The sequence below is a fragment of the Medicago truncatula genome, chromosome 2 (assembly GCF_003473485.1).
Source record: "Medicago truncatula cultivar Jemalong A17 chromosome 2, MtrunA17r5.0-ANR, whole genome shotgun sequence".
Taxonomy (NCBI): Eukaryota; Viridiplantae; Streptophyta; class Magnoliopsida; order Fabales; family Fabaceae; genus Medicago; species Medicago truncatula.
Genome location: NC_053043.1, coordinates 51,559,396 through 51,581,279, shown reverse-complemented (window position 1 = coordinate 51,581,279; position 21,884 = coordinate 51,559,396). Strand labels below are relative to the sequence as shown.

The 21,884-nt window shown below is 33.6% G+C and overlaps 2 protein-coding genes, 1 long non-coding RNA gene and 1 pseudogene across 3 annotated transcripts; 3 read left to right on the top strand and 1 right to left on the bottom strand.

Annotated features, from left to right (window-relative positions):
* Window positions 1–230: 230 nt before the first annotated feature.
* Window positions 231–3,359, bottom strand: LOC112419530 (uncharacterized). The gene is made up of 4 exons (XR_003009661.2): window positions 3,220–3,359; window positions 2,987–3,121; window positions 2,788–2,875; window positions 231–1,896 (listed from the first exon to the last, which is right to left on the bottom strand). It is a non-coding gene; the product is annotated as an uncharacterized lncRNA (long non-coding RNA).
* A 3,467-nt stretch (window positions 3,360–6,826) lies between these two features.
* Window positions 6,827–10,645, top strand: LOC25487983 (3-oxoacyl-[acyl-carrier-protein] synthase 3 A, chloroplastic). The gene is made up of 8 exons (XM_013610154.3): window positions 6,827–7,226; window positions 7,634–7,782; window positions 8,469–8,605; window positions 8,748–8,853; window positions 8,933–9,051; window positions 9,423–9,487; window positions 9,571–9,793; window positions 9,979–10,645. The coding sequence occupies exons 1-8, from the start codon at window positions 7,057–7,059 to the stop codon at window positions 10,198–10,200; spliced, it is 1,191 nt and encodes a 396-aa protein (XP_013465608.1). The 5' UTR covers window positions 6,827–7,056; the 3' UTR covers window positions 10,201–10,645.
* A 1,488-nt stretch (window positions 10,646–12,133) lies between these two features.
* On the top strand, window positions 12,134–14,781 carry LOC25487982 (ACT domain-containing protein ACR11). Its single transcript, XM_013610152.3, has 10 exons — window positions 12,134–12,481; window positions 12,939–12,990; window positions 13,092–13,217; window positions 13,441–13,535; window positions 13,642–13,726; window positions 13,840–13,899; window positions 13,980–14,035; window positions 14,138–14,243; window positions 14,339–14,407; window positions 14,496–14,781. The coding sequence occupies exons 1-10, from the start codon at window positions 12,321–12,323 to the stop codon at window positions 14,556–14,558; spliced, it is 873 nt and encodes a 290-aa protein (XP_013465606.1). The 5' UTR covers window positions 12,134–12,320; the 3' UTR covers window positions 14,559–14,781.
* Window positions 14,782–15,705: 924 nt separating this feature from the next.
* LOC112419473 (uncharacterized) lies at window positions 15,706–16,730 on the top strand (annotated as a pseudogene).
* Window positions 16,731–21,884: the final 5,154 nt, after the last annotated feature.

The window sequence follows — 21,884 nt, the reverse complement described above, 5'->3', positions numbered from 1 at the left end:
GAATTTGGCAACGAGGTCTTAATGCAGAATCCAAGTACAAACACCATGCAATGCAAGGCCAGATCTGATTGCTGACACATAACACCCACAAAACAAGCAACAGGTACAATTGTTCTTAATCACAAGTTTTGTTTTTCTTAACAAAATTTATTAAGTAACATATATAAACAAGGAATGTTTAACCGAGAAGCTCAAAAAAAGAAAGTATATCTTCTTAATTCAAACCACCGACAAAGAAAAGGGCTAAAAAAAACTATTTAAAACAGATATATGACCCCCACCTCTTTTTCTAGCACGTAACCACCTCCAAGAAGTAAATTTAGTTGAATCTAAAGTCCCCTCTATATTCGGAGAATTTGAAGTGAGGATATTGTTTGTTGCCTTTCAAATATTTTAAATTGTTGTATGCTAAATCATGCTAAGGCCGGCCCCAAGCCTGAGTAAAAGGAGAGGGTTGTGTTAGGTCTCGACAGCCAACGTAAAACTTTATCGAATCTCTATGACAAAGATCAAATACTGAATAGTGTGAATGCTAGGTCGTTGCCCGGTAGCAATGAGTACAGTGTCAAATGAACAAGGGCCACTGCATCGCCGTCTGGATGTAGTGAAAAATAAGCAAGGGTTCCCACATCTACGTAAACGGGTGCGGGTAAAGAAGCTAGTTCATTAGAGTAGGATTCGTTTTGGAACTTGGAATATAGGTACTCTTACGGGTAAATCTATAGAAATAGTAGACACTATGATTAGGAGGAGGATCAATTTTATGTGCCTACAAGAGACTAAGTGGGTGAGGAAAAAGGCGAAAGAATTAGATAGTTCAGGATTTAAGCTTTGGTACACGGGCGAAGTTAGATCGAGAAATGGGGTAGGCATAATTGTGGATAAGGAGTGGAAGAAAGATATTGTGGATGTTAAAAGGATAGGAGATCGGATTATAGCCCTAAAGTTTGTAGTGGAACAAGACATCTTTAACGTAATTAGCGCTTATGCACCTCATATAGGGTTAGAAGCACACCTTAAGGGGAGCTAGAAGGCTTAATTCAGGATATCCCATTAGGAGAAAAGATCTTTCTAGGAGGTGATTTAAATGGGCATGTAGGGAGTGTTTCGAGGGCGTGCATGGAAGGTATGGTCTCGGGGAGTTAAATGCGGAGGGTAATTCCATCTTAGATTTTTCATCGCCTTTTGATCTTACTATCGCTAATACGTGTTTTAGGAAAAGAGAGGAGCATCTCATCACTTACAAGAGTGGGGCCTCATGTTCTCAGATCGATTTCCAAATCAATGTCGTTTTCTGTTCAAGATATACTGGCCTGTAACATGCAATTTTTGGCGTTTGATCTTAAAATTGTCCATATCCTTAATGGACCTCTTTTGGGCATGCCTCATGCTTTCAGTTGACTTGTTTTCATTTGATAAAACGGCTACTTGAAAGCGATTTATCAAAGGCAAACATGTATCTAGATGACAGACTTGAGCACTGTCTATTTAATCAAGGAAATTACAATTTTATTGTGGTAAAACTCTCACGAAGGATCAAATGAATGTCCAACCAATCCTTGTCTACAAAACCCGACCATTGTTGAATCTAATGATGATGGGTAAGTTGGTGTAACTTGTGGAAGTTGTGACATTGATCTTCCAGTGCAATGCTAGGTTCAAAACAATTGTCTATTTCCTATCAACATTCTTGCCCATATACAGCGAAGATAGAGTAGGAGTAGGGAATCATCTTGTGTTCTCATGCCCGTACCCCCTATGAGTACCAACTTGAAATAATGTTGAAGAACTTGCAGGAGAATTACTAGGTGAATGGCGAATTGGTATGCCATGGAGTTCAGGAGTTACATCTGCCCTGTCTTGAATGCTGATGTAACTGCTGGGTTAAACCTGAACCTGACATTAGTATAATAATGTGGTTAGAGAAAGATAAACATAAGAAGCAGAGCGGATGACAGTAAAATATGGAAAACGAACAGAAACACAAAAGTTGGATGCTTAAATAAAACCTTCCCTATGAAACATTTAAAGAAGGGAGCTTCTACGGTGCAGTCAGAAACTGACTTTTTTGAAAAAGTTAATTTTGATCTTAATGTTTGATTCATTTTTAAATTGTTGATCTTAATGCTTGCAACATCTTGGACTTACATGTACTATTTTATCGTTGACATCTTTAACATGCAAACATAGTTTATGATATTATGCGATAGTCTTATGTGTTACACTTTCTGAGGTGTTACACTTAAAACAAGGTAGGATAAAATTAGATTAAGTGCAGTCTTGTTAATCTGATGAATTGATGATACTATGATGACTGAACTTTTGATGTCACCGTATAAACAATGGGTTAGAGAAAATGCAAACACAGCAGCAATAAATGAGCAGCAAATATGCTATTTAATTTGGTAATAAATATAGTAACAATTACAGCAGTCAAGAAAGAAAGAAAGAATCTCCTAGGCATATCTAGAATAAGGAATATATGACTCCCCTAGTTCTAAAAGGTAGAATGACTTATCTTAATCCAGAAAGGATCTTTTAGGCATATTCTATTAGTTAGTTACTAAGCAATACTATTGTGTAGCCGTTGTAGTTATCTTACTATGTGTATGCACAAGTCTATATAAGCATTGTATGTCTTATTATGAGAAAAAATGAAAAATATAATAAATTTCTTTTCTTTTATCTCTAATTTTCTCTCTTAATTTCTGGAGTGTGATCCCTACTCAGTAACAATTACAGCAGTCAAGAAAGAAAGAAAGAAAGAAAAAGGATAAGGGAGTATACCTTGCGGTCCACCAAAAAACTCAGTTTAAACCTAGCATTCATAGCATCGGCCAATATCTTATTGTGCATCATAGCTCTCCAATGCTTTCTGAAATTCAACACCAATCTTGTTTATTAATCGGGCTTCTAAAGTAGTCAATATTCATTACAGAGGAAGTAAATGCAGAGATAGCTTTGCTACCTGAAAAATATCACTTACCCATACAAAATAAAATGACATTTAATCGGAAATTACACTTGTTAAGGTAGTAAAACAGTCACAAACGTACAATTGATAGGATGTAATCAAAGTCGACAAAGCACACATGTTGCAATTTTTATAGCCTGAAATCCACTGAAAATGTCAAAATAATCACATGTTAGTCGAATTCCTCAAAAATACAAAAAAAAAAAAAAAAACGTTTGAAGATTATAAAAAGAATAAAAATCCACCTATTAAGTAGGAAGAAAAAAAAAAGGCAATAGAAGTGCTATCAGAAAATATTAGTTCTTTCTGATGTTGTGAGGAATAGGGTTAAATTGGATGAGATGCAAAAGAATGAGGTTGAGTAAACAAGGGTGAAGGGATTGAGGTTTATAAGAAGGGAAATGTTAATTCTTGAAAATTGTGTATTCTATCTTTTAAAAGTTAAAAAGTTGCACTTTTAAATGCAAATTATATTTTTTCTTTTTACTTTTAGTTTCTTAACCAGTGTCTCGGGGCACCGATTAATAAGACCTTGTAAGAATTGTGAGATAAGAAAGTATGGAGAGTTGAGTATAAATAGAGTGTGAGGGTCCATTTGGTTCGAGAGTTTTGGAGGGGAGGGAAGGGGAGGAGAGATTTTTAATTTGAAGTGTTTGGTTTAATTTTTAGAAGGGGAGGCAAGGGGAGAGGAGGGGAGTAAATTTCTTTAAAATTTTATTGCATTGCCATAATTATCATTAAATTAATTTCAAATCTCAATATTAACCTTGTAACAACTTTTATTACTATTAGATTATATTATTTTTGTAACAATCTTATTATCTTATTATTATTATGTTATCTTATTCTTGTAACAATTTTTATTATTATTTTGTTATATTTTCCTTATAACAACTTTTATTATTATATTATCTATCACTCTTATTTGTTACATGTACAAATCACTCCTACTACTACGTTGTTGCTGTCAACGGCCGTATTATTATTATTATTATCTTATTTTAATTCAACTTATTATTACTTGTTTTTTTCTGTTAATTCACTTACTCATGTCTTGTTGTGCAAATATATAAGCCAGTTTGAGATAAAATAAGCAGCTTTGATGTGTGTTTGTCTTTCGTCGATCTCCGAAATCGTAAAAACAAGTAGTTTCTTTTATTTAATTAAGTTTAAGGGTAAAACGGTAAAATAATTTTAAAATCTCTCCCCCTCCCCTCCCCTCCCCTCCCCTCCCCTTGCGAACCAAACACGTTTTTAATTAAAATATCTCCCCGCCCCTCCCCCCGTTAAAATCTCTCCCCTCCCCTCCTAATTCTCGAACCAAACGATCCCTGAGTGAATGAATGAGTGGGATTAGGTCTAGCCGTCATTATGTTGTTTATTTTTTTGTTTACCACTTTTTTTCTAGTTTATGTTTTTTATTTTTTTAATTTACATATTCTAGGTTTCCTCAAAAATCAAAATAGGTTAAGTAAAATATTTATCAAGAGGTCCCTATATGTTGTTATGTTTTTTTTAATATGTTGGATTTTTTTTTTGACATAATGTTTTTATATTTTGATTTACCTATTTAAGATTTCCTCAATAATCAAAATTGGTTGAGTACAATATTTATTCATAGGTTGCTTTTTTTTTTTGTTTTTTTATTGATAGTATAGTTAGTATATTAGTTGTTATTTTAATATTTATCTTAGTTTTTTTTTTTTGTCGGGATTTGAACCTATGACCTACAACTCTTAACCTTTTGTTAAAACCATATGAACTATCCAACCCCAAATAAGTTGATTGATATAAAGGTATTATTTTTTTTCCTTAAAAAAAGTTTTAAATTTCAATAAAATAGTTTTATTAAAAGGTTTAATTATGGTGAATAATTATTCTCTCTAATACCATATTACAATTCTTGATAGAATGAGAAAAAAGGTTTAAAAGAGTGCAATGGAAATAATATTGATTTTGAGAAAATTGTTGCATCAAGTAAACACGTCCTGGTTTAGGCAACCAAACTCTTAACTACTCTAACTAACTTGTATTAACTTTTATATCTCTGCTAACAATTGAGATTGAGCCACATATTGTAATCTTTTGTACACAAAATCATGATATTGCTACGAAAAGATTATAATAATTACAATGCCAAATCTTGAAAAGATCAGGTTCAACTGCGAAGAGTTCAGCATCTAAGTTTGTCGAATTACCATATCCATGAAAGTCACAGAGTAAGAAAGTGGAGAAAGTGAAAGGTAAAGAAGCTTTTGTGGTTGAAGGTGAGAAAGTGGAAAAAGAAACCTCTATGAATGTCCTAAACGTTTACGTGGATGAAGGTGAAATCTATAAGAAGGATGATAGTCAATTGTTGGTTAATCAAGAAAATCACACTTGTTAAATTGTCACGAATGAGCAATTGATCGGAGTAAATCGTAGACAACACACATACGAATGAGTCTCTAAGTGAAAGATTAGAAAGGATTATGAGAGTGTTATAAAATAATATATATTGAAAAATGATTTTGTCGTCAAATTAAATTGGGATGAGACGGGTAACTCAAACTCAGTCATTGTTTAAGTTGTATCCCTGTCTTATCGTCCCTTGTTTTTTACCATGTTAAAATTTTTTGTTGAGGATTAATGTATAAAAAAAAGGTAAATCATAATGACTAAGGGACACAGATTGTGTAAAAAAAACTTGTTTAATTGATCGTGTGTGTTCGAAAAAAATTGCAAGCTAATTGTCAAGTACTCTTTGATTCTATTTATACCCACGCAGCCTTTTGTAACCTTCAGTTGACTTGAGAAGTATTCGACAAACTCATATTAGATTGTTTTTGCACTCATCTAACCTTCAATTGGCTTAGGAAACTTAGCGTGACCGTCAGTCGGATGATTTTATTAAATTACTTCTTAACGTAATGAAAACTATCATCTTAAAGCAAATTATTTTTACATTTTAGAAATTAAATTTTTTTATATACTCATTACTTAGAATCCAAATCGTAGGTTTTCCCTTAAACCACCAAAATCTTATAAACGAGTTTGGTGAGATTTTGGTGGTGAGTAGGAAAAGGTAGAAGATCACGATGTACTTCGTAAACGAGTCTGATGATTTTATTAGAATACTTTGATGAATTTTCGAATAGAAATGCTGAAACGCACAACATTATTTGTCGTCATTTTTGCACGACAAAGTGTATACTTGTTATTTAGTTTTTATCTTAATTTTAAGGGTTAATAGGCCTTTACCCCCCTGTAATATACGTCATTTTTTGTTTTTCTCCTCTGTAAAAGTTTTTTGTCAGATTTCGTCCTTGTAAAAAAAATTGCTTTAGAATACCCACGAGCCAGCTGACTGTGCATTTTTGCTGACGTGGCACGCTGAGTCACCTTTTTTCTGATGACGTGGCGCGCTGACTGTGTAATTTTTTTATTTTTTTCAGTACACGTGGCATTTGTATTTTTGTTAAAATAAAAATCTTAAAAAATTCTAGAAATATTAATAAAAATGAAAAATAATGAAAACAATTCTGAAAAAGTAAAAAAAAAAAATACCGCAAAAGTTAAAAAAATCTGGAAAAAATTAATAAAAATTAAAAATTCTGAAAAAATTTAGAAAAATTATGGAAAAGATTAATATGTATTGAAAATTTCGAAAAAATAAAAAAAAAATCTGAATCAAGTTCCTGAAAAAAATCAAAATTTTTATTTTTTGAGAAGAAGAGGAATCCTGATTTTTCTTAATTTGTTTTATTTGAATCTGAACCGTTGGTTAATTGTTTAGCCACGTGTTAGTCATCTGTGAAAGGGAAGTGGAAAACTGGAGTATATTGGAACAGAGCAGATCCGAACTCAGAGAAAAGTAAAACACACAACACAAGACAAGAAAAACAACAACATTGGAGTTTCCTCAACCAAAATTGTTTCGGAACAACCTAAGATCATTTCATTGTTTTTAATCTCTCTCACATCACATGTTCTTATTGCTTATGCCTCTCTGTATTTCTTTTTCTTCATTCTCCTATACTATATAATAATAATATTACTAAACTATAGTATATAACAATTTGTAACACCACTTTGATTTGTAAATGGCAAATGCATCTGGGTTATTCTCTACTCCTTATACTCCTAACTTCAGAGTAACCCTTCCTTCTCTCTCTACCACTCATCGATTTCAAGCTTTCAAAGTTTTTTGCTCTGGAACCATCGAAGGTGCTGCTGCTTCCACTCTCCCCCCTTCAAAATCTCCAAAACCCAGGTCAGTTTTTGCTCTTACGGATCTAAATTTGTTTCAAAAACTTGATTTTTAATGATACCAATGGGTTGGGACTCGGAGTGTGCGAGGTCTCAGGTTCGATTCCTCCGGGTTGGGCCAGTGTCCATGCAGTGTTTTACTCCGGCTTCAATTGGCCCAGCTAGTGGACGGTGTAATTGGACTCTGGAATAGTCTGTCTTTGGACTAGATACCGAGTATAAAGGCAAAAATTCAGCATTTTAGTTATTATAGGTTATGAATCAGGGTTTTTTCATGATGATTCTTAAGCTAAACATGTCCTAAATGGTCACATTTGTTGATGTTATTTGGGTTGGGATCATAATAAGAATGCTAGGTTTGTGTTTTTTTAATATTAGTATTCATGCAATTCATATGTTTCTACTCTACAGATTTTTAATTCAAGGGTGCAAGTTGGTTGGATGTGGTTCTGCTTTGCCATCTCTTCAGATTACTAATGAAGATCTTTCCAAAGTTGTTGATACTAGTGATGAATGGATATATGCTCGCACAGGGATTCGGAAGCGGCGTGTTCTTTCAGGTTAGTCTTTGGTTTTAGTGCATGTTATTGATTTCAACAAGACAAATACATGGTTAGATTACTTGCTTAGTTTCAGATTTTGAGGTCTTTTCGGGCGCATTAAGGTTCTTCGGCTGCTGTTTTCTTACCAGCCAGCAGTAGTATTTCATTGATTTTCCTGTTGTGCTGCGCTTTTTTTTGGTCACAGAATTCTGTTTTGGCCTTTGGTGTTGTTGTGTATAGGTCATGGGCAGCATCCTTTTGGGGTACAGTGATGGTTAGGTGTTTTGTTGCTGCCTTTTAAGCAGTTCAGATTGGTTCCTTTAGTGTCTAGCAGCCGCTTTTGTCACCTACGGGATTTTTATTGCGGAGTTCCGCCTATATACGGCGCCCGGTTGTATTTATTTTTGCCAGCTAGTTTGTTGTGCTTCTTGCACGGACTAAGCCTTAATAAGGTTTGCTGTTTAAAAAAAATAAAGGCTCTTGATGATGAATTTGCAAGATGTAGTTCTAAGATGAGGCAGCTTGAGTGTTGTTTCTTATAGGATGAAGCTTCCATTTATGGAGCATTGCCAGTTTTGCAAACCCTTTTTTCCCTAAGATAATCCCAGAAATATTGAATGGAAACTTATTTAGAATCTTTTTGGCGGTTTTATAGTATATTAATATTCTTCTTGGCTTGCTATTCGTCGTTGGTGTGCTTACAGGTGAAGAGAGCTTGACAACCATAGCAGGGGAGGCGGCTAAGAAAGCTCTCGAGATGGCAAAGGTTCATCCTGATGATATTGACCTTATATTAATGTGCACTTCGACACCGGATGATCTTTTTGGTAGCGCTCCACAGGTATGGGTTCATAATGTGTCATATTGAAGATAACTCTTTACATTCTGTTGATGTCTTTGTCTTTAAGCTTAGATGATTTTTTTTTTTTGAACACGGCTAAAATATATTGATGTCTTTGTCTTAATTATCGTATGAGTTGCAGATTCAACAACAACTTGGCTGCACAAAAAATCCATGGTGTTATGATATTACGGCTGCTTGTAGTGGATTTGTGTCAGGTTTACTATCAGCGGCATGTCACATTAGGGGTATGAAATTGGTTATTTTGTTGACTCAATGCCCGCTAAATGTGGTGAAATTCAGTTCTCTTTAACTGTCTGGATGCAGGGGGTGGATTTCAAAATGTTCTAGTTATTGGAGCTGATGCGCTTTCACGATATGTTGATTGGACAGATAGAGGGACCTGTATTCTTTTTGGTGATGCTGCTGGTGCTGTAGTAGTACAGGTGATTGTTTATCTTCATGACATTGTCCAATGTGTAACAAATATCAGTTAGCAATTTGAACTTGTTCCAATGTTCAACTATTAGTTTGTTGGCCATGTTTGTCTTTTCTCTGTTTAAGATGAAGGCAAAGTATTGAGCCTCTTTTGTAAAATTAAAGACGATAGGAAGCTTTTGTCCTAATCCTTTGAACAATCTTTTCGACTGCAAATAAAATACTGTACAAGTTCTGAGATAGATGTCCTTATATTTTCACAAGTATTAATGTTACGTAAGAACAATTAGTGAACTGATTATTTTTTATTCAACAAGGAGAAGTTCTTTACGGTGTAGAGATATAAATTGATGTCATTGGTATTATCATTGCACTGCAGGCCTGCAATATTGAGGAAGATGGTTTATTTGGTTTTGATGTGCATAGTGATGGTAGTGGTGTAAGGTATGTGTGTCTCATATTATTGAGAAGGGTAATTCTCTTCTTCCTCTTAGCTATGTAATTAAGCACCTACTCTCTTCATGTAGGCATTTGAATGCTGGCATTAAAGTTGACGAGTCAAATAATGCATTTGATTCAAATGGTTCATTGCGGGGTTTTCCTCCCAAGAAATCCTCATATTCGTGCATTCAAATGAAAGGAAAAGAAGTCTTTCGCTTTGCTGTACGATGTGTGCCACAGACGATCGAATCTGCCCTTGAAAAGGCTGGTCTTCCTGTATCTAGTATTGATTGGTTACTTCTACATCAGGTACAAAGAAATTCATAAAACTAAACTCAGACATGTGATATTCTTTTGTATGCAACAATTCATTAGCTGCACTTATGTTGCGTATCACTTTTCTGATTGGTAGGATAAATTCTAGTTGAAAGTGAAAACAAAATGTATTTTGAGTTAACTTGGGAATTCTGTGGCATACATGATAATAAATGCAGGCAAACCAAAGGATTATTGATGCAGCTGCGACTCGGTTAGAAATCCCCTCAGAAAAGGTGATATCTAATTTGGCTGATTATGGTAACACAAGTGCAGCTTCCATTCCCTTAGCGTTAGATGAAGCAGTTAGAAGTGGCATGGTTAAGCCAGGACAAACTATTGCAGCTGCTGGCTTTGGTGCTGGTCTTACTTGGGGTTCGGCAATTGTTCGTTGGGGCTGAGTCGCATCTTTCACATCAACATTGCATTTTCAAATTGAGAAGATTTTCAAGTGCAAGTGCAGCTTTATAGGTAACCTGATTTCTTAAGCATACATGTAGAAATGGAGTTTGATGAGTTTGCACAAGGATAATAGCCGGAGCATCGAGCACTTCCACATCTCATTACCTTTTTTTATCTTCAATTCATATTGTTCTTGGTCTTGGTCTTGGTCTTGTTTTGTCAAGTACCAATTTTCTTTTTTCTGAGGTATGTATTTGTTATTCAGATTTATTTTAAAAGAGGCTTACTATTTACTTTGTAATTGTAAAAAACAATGCAGCATGGACAGTAGTTGCTTGATTGTACTCTAGACATCCTTTTCAACAGTCAAGTACACCAACCAACTACCTAATTGTAGACATTTGTTTTACTATCTATTAAATGCACCGCATAGGAGTTTCAATATCTTTGCCTAATCCATGTGGTGTCGTAGTACTTTGATGACATACAATTTTGGAGGCAATAATGATGCCATAAAATCATCCTTGAAGTTGACGATGCATTATTATAGGATTTGTGTTTGAAATTAGTTTCTTGCTTGTATTAGTTTTTTCCAAGAAAGTTTATTTCGTTATTTGTTGGAAAATTAGTTGTAACACGTGAACTCTGGATGCTGCTGAGGAAAACAAGTTAAGTTGCCACTTTTTAACTTAAAAGTATTAAACACCAATCTTTTAAAGAAAGCTCTAGAACTTGAAAGTGCTTATTTCTCTTTGGATTAACAGTGACAACCAAGAGTTTCTTGCACGGAACACAATAGTTATGACTTATGACAAGTTTATCATAGGATAGAGTGAAGTCTTTTGTTCTTATCTTCCACTCTCATATAATGGAAGCGTATACAAGTCATCAACTGTTTCAAATAATACAAATCTCTCTCTATATTAGATTGTCACATTGATTTACCAGGATGGTTCAACTGCATATCAAGTTTACCAAGCATGATAGAGGAGGGTATACCATTCTAACCATCACCGTGTAATAAAATGGAAACTAAGGACGTTGTAAACATTCGTTTTTGTTAAATGCCCCAATACTAGTTAGTAACTTCGAATATTTTGGTAGAGGGTATACTATTCCTTGACTGAATACAAGCTTGCCTATAAGTATGTTGTTAGTTGTTGTGGAAATGTACTTCAAATTTGCAACCACAATTACCGGTCGCAACAACATTGAGTAAGAGATTTTTGGGGTCTCTTGTTCTCATTATTATGATTTATGACTTCATCTGTGCCCACAGAACCATAATAACTGTAAATTAAAGTCTTAATTTGTCCTAAAATGAATGTCATGAAAATCTTATTTTTTTTTTCTAAAAATGAATGCCACTTTTCAGTTTTGAATAGATCATTAACAAAAAAAAATTCTTCTGATTATACTATCTAATTAATATTATGCACATCACTCTAAAATTATATATTTCACCTTACATTTATAATGATTACGAATATGAATATACCAATGCAATAAGGATAATTTGATAAAATTATTATTATTTTTATTTCATTCATAGTCTTTTCTTAATTTATGTTAAACAAGCAAATGTGACCTCATTGTAAAACGAACGAAATATTACTTTTTTATTTCTCTCCACTTAAAAGTTCAGACGGTCAACACTAAATATAGACACATTTTTCAACTAATATTCGTATTTTGGCGAAGTGAGTTTTATTATATTATGTAGTTTAATAGAAAATGAACACATGAAGGTGAGTATTATTAGTATTGTGAAAATAAAAATGAGTAGCAGTAGGCTAGTATTATAAAATAAAATAAAAGAATAATAAAGTGAGGAGGGACCAGTTTTATCCAACAAAACAGGGATGGTATGGCACAGTTGATTCACAGAAATATATAATATCCACCAAACGCGTCACTTTTTTATTAGTTGTACAAAAACATATCATCTAAGATTAGAAGTGGACGTCACATATTTCATTATTATTAGAGATATAGATAAATTCATTGTGCTCTCTCATTTCCCCATATATCTCCATGCTATCTGTTAAGCCATGTCTTCTGTCTCTTTGAACATATAACTTTTTTTCTCTCTTTTTCAATTCCCTCAACTCTTTGAAAAATGGCTGTGGCTATGGCTGCTTGCAGTCTTGGACTTCACTTGAGTCCTGATAATAACTTGTTCAGACCTTCGGAAAAATCCATTTGCAGTGCCCCCATCTTGAAGACCACTTCTATGTATGATACTAGTACTAAACTATCTTTCAGTCTTCACAAAACAAGGTAAGTATTTTTTGTTATTATTTTGCTACATATAAATAAATTATTGCTCTATAAAAATATATACATATCTAGTATAAGTAATGTGTCTGTTACTTGGTACCTCTGCTTAAAGTTTCTGATTCTGGCAAGTAATTTATCTTTTTACTATTCAGTCCTTTTATTGAACTATATTTAGATATAGCGGTGTCTGTGTTATTTAGACATACAAAAGCCAGACATCGTAAGACATAAACGAGGTTTGAGAAAAAACAATATAAAAGTCGGAAACGGTTTTGTTGATGTCGGATTTTGTGTCCAATAAATATTTCTATTAGATAGAAGACATTATGAGTGAAGTACTTAAAAAACATCACATCATTGATTAATATATATTTAACTTAGGAAGTGACTGCTTGGATTACACCTCAAGGAAGTGTCCATTTTGTGTTAATTGTATCCGTATGTACCATTTTCTCAGATTATCATCTTCAGCAATAACAATCATCCCACGAGCAACAGCTGTTTCTGAGGTATTTGGCAAAATCAATCTTTTGCAAGTGAATATCCCTGCAGAATAATTATATAAGCTTGTCACCAACATTTCCTTTTAACTCTCTTGTGTCGAGAACAGGATGGAAACCAAGGTGTGGCTGATACCGTCCCAACACCTATAGTTATAATTGATCAAGACTCTGATCCTGATGCAACTGTCGTCGAGATTACCTTTGGTGATCGCCTTGGTGCTCTTCTTGACACCGTAAGCATTTCTCTCAATAAATCAATTGAATGCGTATTCACTGTCCAATGTGTCAGTTTCAGTCTATGTCAATGTTTCATAATATATATCTTATATTTAAATGCCATTCTGTATCTTCTTTTTTTTTTTAAGAAAGTATGTCGTTCTGTATTATTTTAAAAAAGCATTGAGATGTGGTTGAAAATAAACTTAAATCAAAAAATGGTCTTTACATGTGTTGCAGATGAATGCATTGAAAAACTTGGGACTGAATGTTGTTAAGGCAAGCGTGTGTCTGGACTCTTCTGGCAAGCACAACAAGTTTTCCATCACAAAGGCGTAAGCAATATTCCCGTGTATTGTACATGTTCGTTTTATGGATCAAGGTTATGATTAGAATGTGTAGTAATTTATTTGGAGATGCATTGTGGAACTTTGATTGCAGTGATACAGGTAGAAAAGTGGAAGATCCAGAGTTGTTAGAGGCAATCCGTTTGACGATTTTAAATAACATGATCACGTATCACCCGGTACCTATGCTTCTCAGTTGTCCTACTACTTTGTAGCATGATTTGGTTAGATTACATATGTTTTTAATTTAGAGTTATAATTAGAGTTACATGTTTTCAAACTGGTTTTAAAGGAATCAAGCGCCCAATTAGCTCTAGGAGCGGCTTTTGGACTTGTGCCTCCAAAGGAGCAGGTGATGAATTCAAATTTCAATACTTTTCACTCATTTCTGTTCACAACATGCATTCTAATTTTCTGAAATACCAATTTCAGCTTGATGTGGACATAGCGACCCACTTAACAATCACCGATGATGGCCCCGACAGAAGGTGGTGATCTTTATATACATGTGTGTGCACGCACACTCACCTGCTTTGTCCATAAGTAACATGTTCTAGCTACTAATTCTGTTTTTGGTGTTCGTGCTGCAGTTTGCTGTATGTGGAGACAGCTGATCGGCCCGGATTATTAGTTGATCTTGTAAAGATTATTACTGACATTAACATTGCTGTTGAATCCGGTGAATTTGACACTGAGGTAGTTAAATACATTGCCAAAACATTCATTCATTCCCCAAATGTAACAATTAATTACTCAATTACATTGAAAACTTAATTTGTTGTAAAATGTAGGGGCTGTTAGCTAAGGCAAAGTTTCATGTCAGCTACAAGGGCAAAGCCACCATTAAGCCTCTCCAGCAGGTAACTTGGAGATGCATGCTATACATTAAATGACACTTAATTAGTTTATGAATACTGAACTGAAAATGCATGTGTACCTATCTGGCAGGTTCTTGTTAACAGCTTGAGATACTTCTTGACTCGTCCTACAACTGAGGAATCCAGTTTTTGAGTGGCACATTGTCACAATTGCAACACATTTTATTTGCTTTGGCAATGCATTTGGAGGACAAATGTAGAATATTGTTTGCCCAAAGCTGGAATCAACAATTGGATAGCATTGCAGAGTCACCATATTGTAAATTTACTAGTCATAATCTTCTTGCTTTGCACTTCCACGGCTTTATTCACATACTATTATATAATTTATTAGAGTAACTTTTTGAAAATTATTACATATTAAATCTAAAACATAATAAAATATAATTTTATGAATTATAGAACATAACTAAAGGTAATTACATTAACAAATGTGATCACTAATTTTTATTTTTATTTTTATTTTTAATTTTGAGTAAATTGGGTATTTTTTCATCATACTTAATAAGAAGAGTTGTTAACCCTTTGGATATGTTGTTAAAAATTATCAAAATGTAAACTATATAAAACATCTTTTAATGCTTGTACCAACAAAAAAAAAAGGATATGGACTTAATAGACCTTACAAAAGCTGGGCAATCTACATTATTATTACGAGAATAAGAATAAATCATTTAATGTCTATTTTACTTGAGTTTATTTATTGACATAAGCACTTGTGGGATTTGAAAAAACATTTTCATTTTGAGACCTGGATTTGAGAGAACTTATGTAAACAACTTATGACATATTTATAAGTTGTTTTCAGTTTATTTTCATAAAATCTCAAGATATTTTATGAACACAATTATAGTTTTTTGGTAGTAGCCGGAGTTTGAACCATAAACCTTACATATTTTATGCATTATCCCAACCTACTGAGTTAAGCTCACGAGGACAGAATAGTTTATACAACATACTTATCATCTAATCATTTAATATCATATCATATTTTCACATTAATTTATTTTAAAATAAAAAAATTCAAATGTTAAATAAATTTTGTTACATGTTATTAGCACCCACACAAACTTCAAAGTACCTAAAAACTTACATTAGTTAAAACCATGCACAGCTCCCAAACGACCATTAAACTAAGATCGAGGGTGTATTAAATTGAAAGAGTAAACTATCAAATTAGTAATTTTTTTTTGTTAAGTAGGATAGTGAGTAGAATTCACATTTTTCAAGATGAATAAGTGGGATGTCTGAAGTTCGAACCCCGACCTCTGCATATAACAATGCATGTCTTTGTCAACCAAACTATGCTCATGGGAACGGTCATTCTTTTCTAAATCACTTTCAAAATTAGTCTTTAATTTTGTTAATATTTCAAAATAGTCTAACCATTTTACTAATCAATACACATTGTCATTCTGAGGGATCAAAATGTTACTATCCCTTTAATATATTATAAGACATTAATTAATTAAAAAAGTGGGTAGGATAAATGAAAGTAAAAAAGAGGATTGGGTAAGTTATTCTTATTCTTCTAGAAGAAGAAGAAGAAGAAGCGAATATGGAAGGTGGTAGCAGCGAAGAAGATCCATTCGTATATCAACTTCCCAACACCGTTACTCACTTCACCGTGCAACTGCAACAACAACAACCTCCACCACCATCACCAGTTCATCCCTCCCGTCATCCTCTTGTCCGCTCCAGACACCCAGCACGTCGATAACCAAGACGTTTTTCACACTCCGCCGGATGACCCACCGCTTCCATCTTCCGTCATTGATGTTGTTGATGCTTCTCAGTGAGTTTCCTGAGATAAATCCGGATGATTTTAGCATTTTGGATAGGATAGGGCAATTTCTAATGTTGATAAGGCTCCTATGAAAAAATTGAAATTTGGGTTTGTTTCTTTGGAGAAAAATGTTGAAACCCAACAAGCTGTTCAAAATGATGCTGAGGATATTAACATGATTGATGTTGAGGGAAATAAGTCAAGTCAAGAGGAGGAGATTATGGAAATTTCTAGAATGCGCAAGGGTCCGGTGTTGGATTTGATGCCGCTCTTCTTTCGAGAAAGCAACTGCAAATGAAAGGGGGTCCGGGGAGGATAAGGAGAAGGAGACGGTTACTGTTTTTGATATTAACCTATGATGATATGATATTTGTATGGTAGGATTATTTTTAGTTTCTATCATCTTTTGAATGTTGACTATCACTTTTAACTGTGCTTCAGAACTTAACTTGTTAACAATCTCCCTAGCTTGTGTATATATTCTGAAATAGTATTAAATTAAGCTAATGTTTATGTCTCTATCATGTCTAACTTAGATATTCCTTCTTTGTTTATCTTCTAATTTTATGTTTATCACGTCTAATAATGGCATTAGAGTAAATCATCCTTAAAGCACTTAAATATTTCTTTTGTTTTCAAACTTTTCTGCTGCTTACCAACCTAGAAGAATATAATAATGAACGATGATAGAGGATTGCTTCCTCACCCACTGATGAATATAAAATAAAGAGATGGTTAACAATCAGGTAAGCCAAAGCAATATGAGATGGTTTTGTTCAATGCCATCCATAGTCATATTAACAATCAGGAAAGTTTCATAACTTGAGGGAGAGAAGACCAGGCTGTGGAATGTACATATTTCAATACTTGCATGTGTGTGTAGGTTTCAAATCTATATATGTATTTGAAAATCAGTGACTTGAGCTATTCTAGTTCTGAATTCTGATGTTGTACTTAGCATATTGAAATGGCCATATTTCCAGTTTTGGCCATCATTTACCATTTTTTGTTACTTGATAGGTCTTGGGTTCGACAACTTATTAAGCCTAGAATTTAGTAGATATGTGGTCATTGTTACTTTAGCCAAGTAACAATGTTGAATTAGTTTTACAGTAGTTGAACTTGAACACCTCAGGATGGGTCACATTGTCACACACACCAACAAGAAATCCTAAAATGTTGGATCTAGGGCAATACATACAGCCTAAGGGGAGATGAAATTAACTGATCTAAATATGTGTGAGTAAATGTTCGATAAAGGTAATTTTGAGTTTAAGCTTGATTTGGTTACAAATAAGTTCAAGTGTTTGGATGTCGTTACTCCTTTAAGAAGTTTGATGAATAACTTACTATGGATTTACAATGTAACACAAAAGTTACATACCAAATTCCTACATTTTCACTAAAATTCTATTTGACATGAGATAAAAGTAAGTTTAGACATGAAATCAAACATAACCAAATGTACAGTCTATGGGACCATTCTATTACGAGGCTATGTTTATATTAATCTATAGGACCATTCATGTATTTAGATATTTTGTTGAACTCCAAATCAACCGATAAAGGATGAAGTTTTGAACTTGCTTCTTTTCGAGGAAAACCTCGAGATTACTTCTACCACATATCATTCAAAACCACATCTCACACAAGTTAAGCGAGTCTAGGTGTGCTTCCAAGTTTTTCAGTAGGGTTTATGTTAAACTTTGCTCAACACACATGTACCAAGGAAACTATTATAGCTACTTTGTTATCGCATAAGATTGATCCAGTTTTCAACCAACTTGTTTTATAAAAATTGTATGTGAATGTGTAGAATTAGGATCTGGTGCAATTATAAATCTACATGACTTTGAAATTTACTTTGTTATAGGATGGACTGCCCGAGATAGGAATTTGAAAACAGCTTGTGAACTATCCCATTGTAACATCATTGAAGTAGTTTTGTTGATTGCTTTAGAAGTTTTGGAAGAACTAAGTTTAGAAGTTTGAATTGAGCTATCTTAGCTAGTTCTTTAAATTGCTTGATTCACAAGAATATAAAAGACTGAGCTGAGCCTGATCAAAATTGCAAAAGCATAATCAATTGGGCATGCTTGAGTTTGGAGGTGGGAGTGCTGTTCAGATTTTTGGGGGACTGTTTTCTGTCAATTATAACAGCAGCTGCTGTTTTTTGCAACTGTTATGGCCGAACAGCAGGGTTTTTTTTGTGTTGCCATGCACTTTGGTCCCCTTTGGTTTGGGTCTGCCTGTTTTGGGTTGTGTCCATGGCTAGTTTTAGCTATGGCTTTGTATTTCGGTTATGTTTGCCGGATTACAAAGCTCATATCTAGTTACTGGCGTAGTTTTTAGGGTGTTTGGAGGAGCTTTTTTGGGTTTTGTTTTGTGGTTATGGTGTTCCGTATATATGTGGCACCATTTGTATCTTGTTTCGTCCTTTCCTTGCATCTTGCGGGGTTGGCGTTTAATAATATTGGCCGATTCAAAGTAAAATAAAATTGGGCATGTTATTCCTTTCCTACTTAATAGATCAAAATGAGGAACATGCCCCTTTTCTCTTCTTCATGTAGAGAGATCCTATGCTATGCTTTAAAATTGATCCATTTATAGAACACTTTGTCCATATTTTATCCACTGATAACCATCTTCAACTATCTAATGAAAATTAACAGGAAACAATCACTCAGAAGTCACTCATATATGGCTTTTCAAATTAATTAAGAAGAATTAAGTCACTCTTGAAACTTCTGACTTAATGAATGTTTCTAATTCCCTTGGTCTTTTTGCATGATTCTTCATCATTTGAACTACTCTCAGAGTTGTTTCCATTAACTCCTCCCATAATTAGATTACCACTGCTTATTTCATCAGATTTTATTTTCTTTGAAGGGGTTATAAGCTCCTTATTACTAGGATTCTTCCTCATACATTAAAGTATTGGACTAAATAAAATTTATAGAGGTTGGACAATCCACATTATGACAAACTTTATTTGTTGGCTGAACTGAATTATGCTCAAAATGCAATGTCATACAGAGTGTACCCCACATTAGTTATTGCTTATTACAGTCAGAACTCATGTTGAAATTACTAAATTACATAATTTTTTTCAATAACAAATGTGATTAGTCAGTTGTTAAGTATATTATACTTTTGTTTGTGAGAAAGTTGGATGGATTACCTCCTCATCACACTTAAGTCTAACCTCTCCCTCATTGGTATTACAGTTAGAGAATCTAATTTCGCTAACTTTTAATGATAGGGATCCCCAAGCAGTAACCATGTCACACAATTACCAATCTCATTTGTCTGATTTAAATTTAAATCAATAGTTAAAATTTAAAATTGATCTAATTTATATCTGATCTCAAATCGATAGTCGGGATTGATTAATGCAATAACTGCGTCCTTTTATCAACATAGCAAATCTGAACCATCCTTCCTCCCCAAACACCACCCAACTTTTATCACTACTTTATTATATGCAAGTTTTTTTTTTTTTTTTTTAAATATTCCCTTTTCTATGTTCCAATGTTATGTTTATCACGTGTAATAATGGCAATAAAGTAAATCAGCCTAAAGCACTAAATTATTTCTTATTTTCAAATATTTCTGCTACCTACCGATCTAGCAGAATATATTTTACTACGAAAAAATAAAGAGTGCGGCCTGACCCACTGATGAATCTAAAATAAGTTGAACCATAAAATAAAGACAACTCTTGATGATGACAAGAAGACAAGTATGAATCTGAAGGGGGTACATTTATGTCTTTATACTTAAGCCATTTCCATGACAAATATCTTGAAGCAGAAGTCATGAGCAAAGACCTTGTAAGGGCAAGATTGAGTAGGATATACATTCATTCATGCAATGCAAGTGGGCTGGCTAGGGCCTAGGTTATTGAACAATGTAGCACCGACACTTCTCATGGAAAGTGTGTCAGGTGTCCGAGTCGTGTCGATGTCCGACACAAGCACATGTGACAAGATTCAAAATGAATTCATTCTTTTTCAAAATTTTACCAATGTTAGTGTCGTAGCTAATAAATGACCACATCAACTCTAAAAATCAAAGACAAATTAAGCAAATGAAAGGACCAACTAAGGTCAATGGTCATATTAACAATTAAGCAAGTAGCACAACTTGAGGGGAAGAAGCCCCGGCTGCGGAATGTACAAATCAATACTTGCATGTGTGTGAGACTGAGTTTATATATGTATGTGTTTGTACTAATCAATATATGTTTGTTAGTGTATGTGAATTTGTACAAATGTATATATATGCATTTGACAATTCTTCTAGTTCTCATGTTCTAATCATAATGAATTTGAAATAATGACCATAGCCAGTTTTGCCCGTAATATTATATATGTATAGGAATAGGACAAGACCAGGACCAGAGCCAGGTCTCCTAGAGGTATTTTTTAATCTTCTCTTCCATTCTCTTTTCTATGCTTTTGGTTAATAAAAGTATCATGAAAGGAGTCTTATGGTCAACTAAGTACATCAAGGTAACATAACAAAACAATGCTGAATTAGTTTAACAGTATTGAGTTGAACGACTCTGGATTGAGGTGCTTTATACTTTCTACACCTACTTGTAGGAAAAATCTGTGTTATTATAATATTTTAGTTAGATATTCTAGACAAATCTGATCAGTTTGGTCTATGAAAATAGGCAAACAACAACAATTCTGAAGATGTTGGATCAAGTATAATGGAGTCTAAGGGGCGATAAAATTAAAAGAACTAAATGTGTTTTGAATAGTAAAATTGATTTGGTTACAAATAAGTTGAAGTTCTTGGACGGTATTTCTCTCAAGACTCAAACAAATAATATAACACAGGCTTTTTTTTTTCCCGGATACATAACATAAAAGTTAAACGTCTGGTTATTGAGAAGTCTTATAATTGATGAGATATGGTTTAAACATGTTTTTAATGGTTGACACTTGACGGTCGTCACCTTACAAGTCGTTTTTTTAGGATATCTCAAAACCTATCTAAGATCCATTTGCAAAATTACCACCAAAATCCTGCATATTCACTAAAATTGCATTTGACAGGAGATTAAATCAAGGTTAATACTCTCTATTCTGAAACTAAACATACAATCTATGTGACTATTATATTAGATATTTTGTTGCACTCTAGACAACCAATCAAGGATGGAACTTGAAATATTGAACTTGCTTCTTTCCTGGGAATCTCAAGATTACTTGAAAGTTTTTCATTGGGGGTTTTGTTAAATTTTGCTAAACACACTGTAAATGTTCTTAGGAAACTATTATACCTAATTTGTTATCGCGGAAGATTGATCTAGTTTTTTCGACAATCAACTTGTCTTATAAAAATTATGTATGTATGTATGTAGAGTTAGGATCTGCACGATTATAAAACTAAACATGACTTTGAAATTAACTTTTATTATAGGGTAGATCGGCTACCCGAAATATCTTAGGATTGCAAGATTATTGATATATAGTAGGATCATTTGATTTATATTTCATTATTTATGATACTTAGATTAATGAAGAATATAGTTATAAAGCTAAAATAACTCATATGGAAGAAGTTTTGTTGCTTTGTTTAGAAATTTTGGAAGAGCTTAGTTCAGAAATTTGAATTGACCTATCCAAGCTAGTTCTTTTCTTTGCTTGATGAAGAAGA

Coding starts and splice junctions, on each gene's coding strand:
- LOC25487982 (XM_013610152.3), top strand. CDS start 12,321: ATGGCTGTGGCTATGGCTGCTTGCAGTCTTGGACTTCACTTGAGTCCT. Junction 12,482..12,938: donor TTCAGTCTTCACAAAACAAG/GTAAGTATTTTT, acceptor CCATTTTCTCAG/ATTATCATCTTCAGCAATAA. Junction 14,244..14,338: donor CCGGTGAATTTGACACTGAG/GTAGTTAAATAC, acceptor TGTAAAATGTAG/GGGCTGTTAGCTAAGGCAAA.
- LOC25487983 (XM_013610154.3), top strand. CDS start 7,057: ATGGCAAATGCATCTGGGTTATTCTCTACTCCTTATACTCCTAACTTC. Junction 8,606..8,747: donor TTTTTGGTAGCGCTCCACAG/GTATGGGTTCAT, acceptor TATGAGTTGCAG/ATTCAACAACAACTTGGCTG. Junction 9,052..9,422: donor CTGGTGCTGTAGTAGTACAG/GTGATTGTTTAT, acceptor ATTGCACTGCAG/GCCTGCAATATTGAGGAAGA.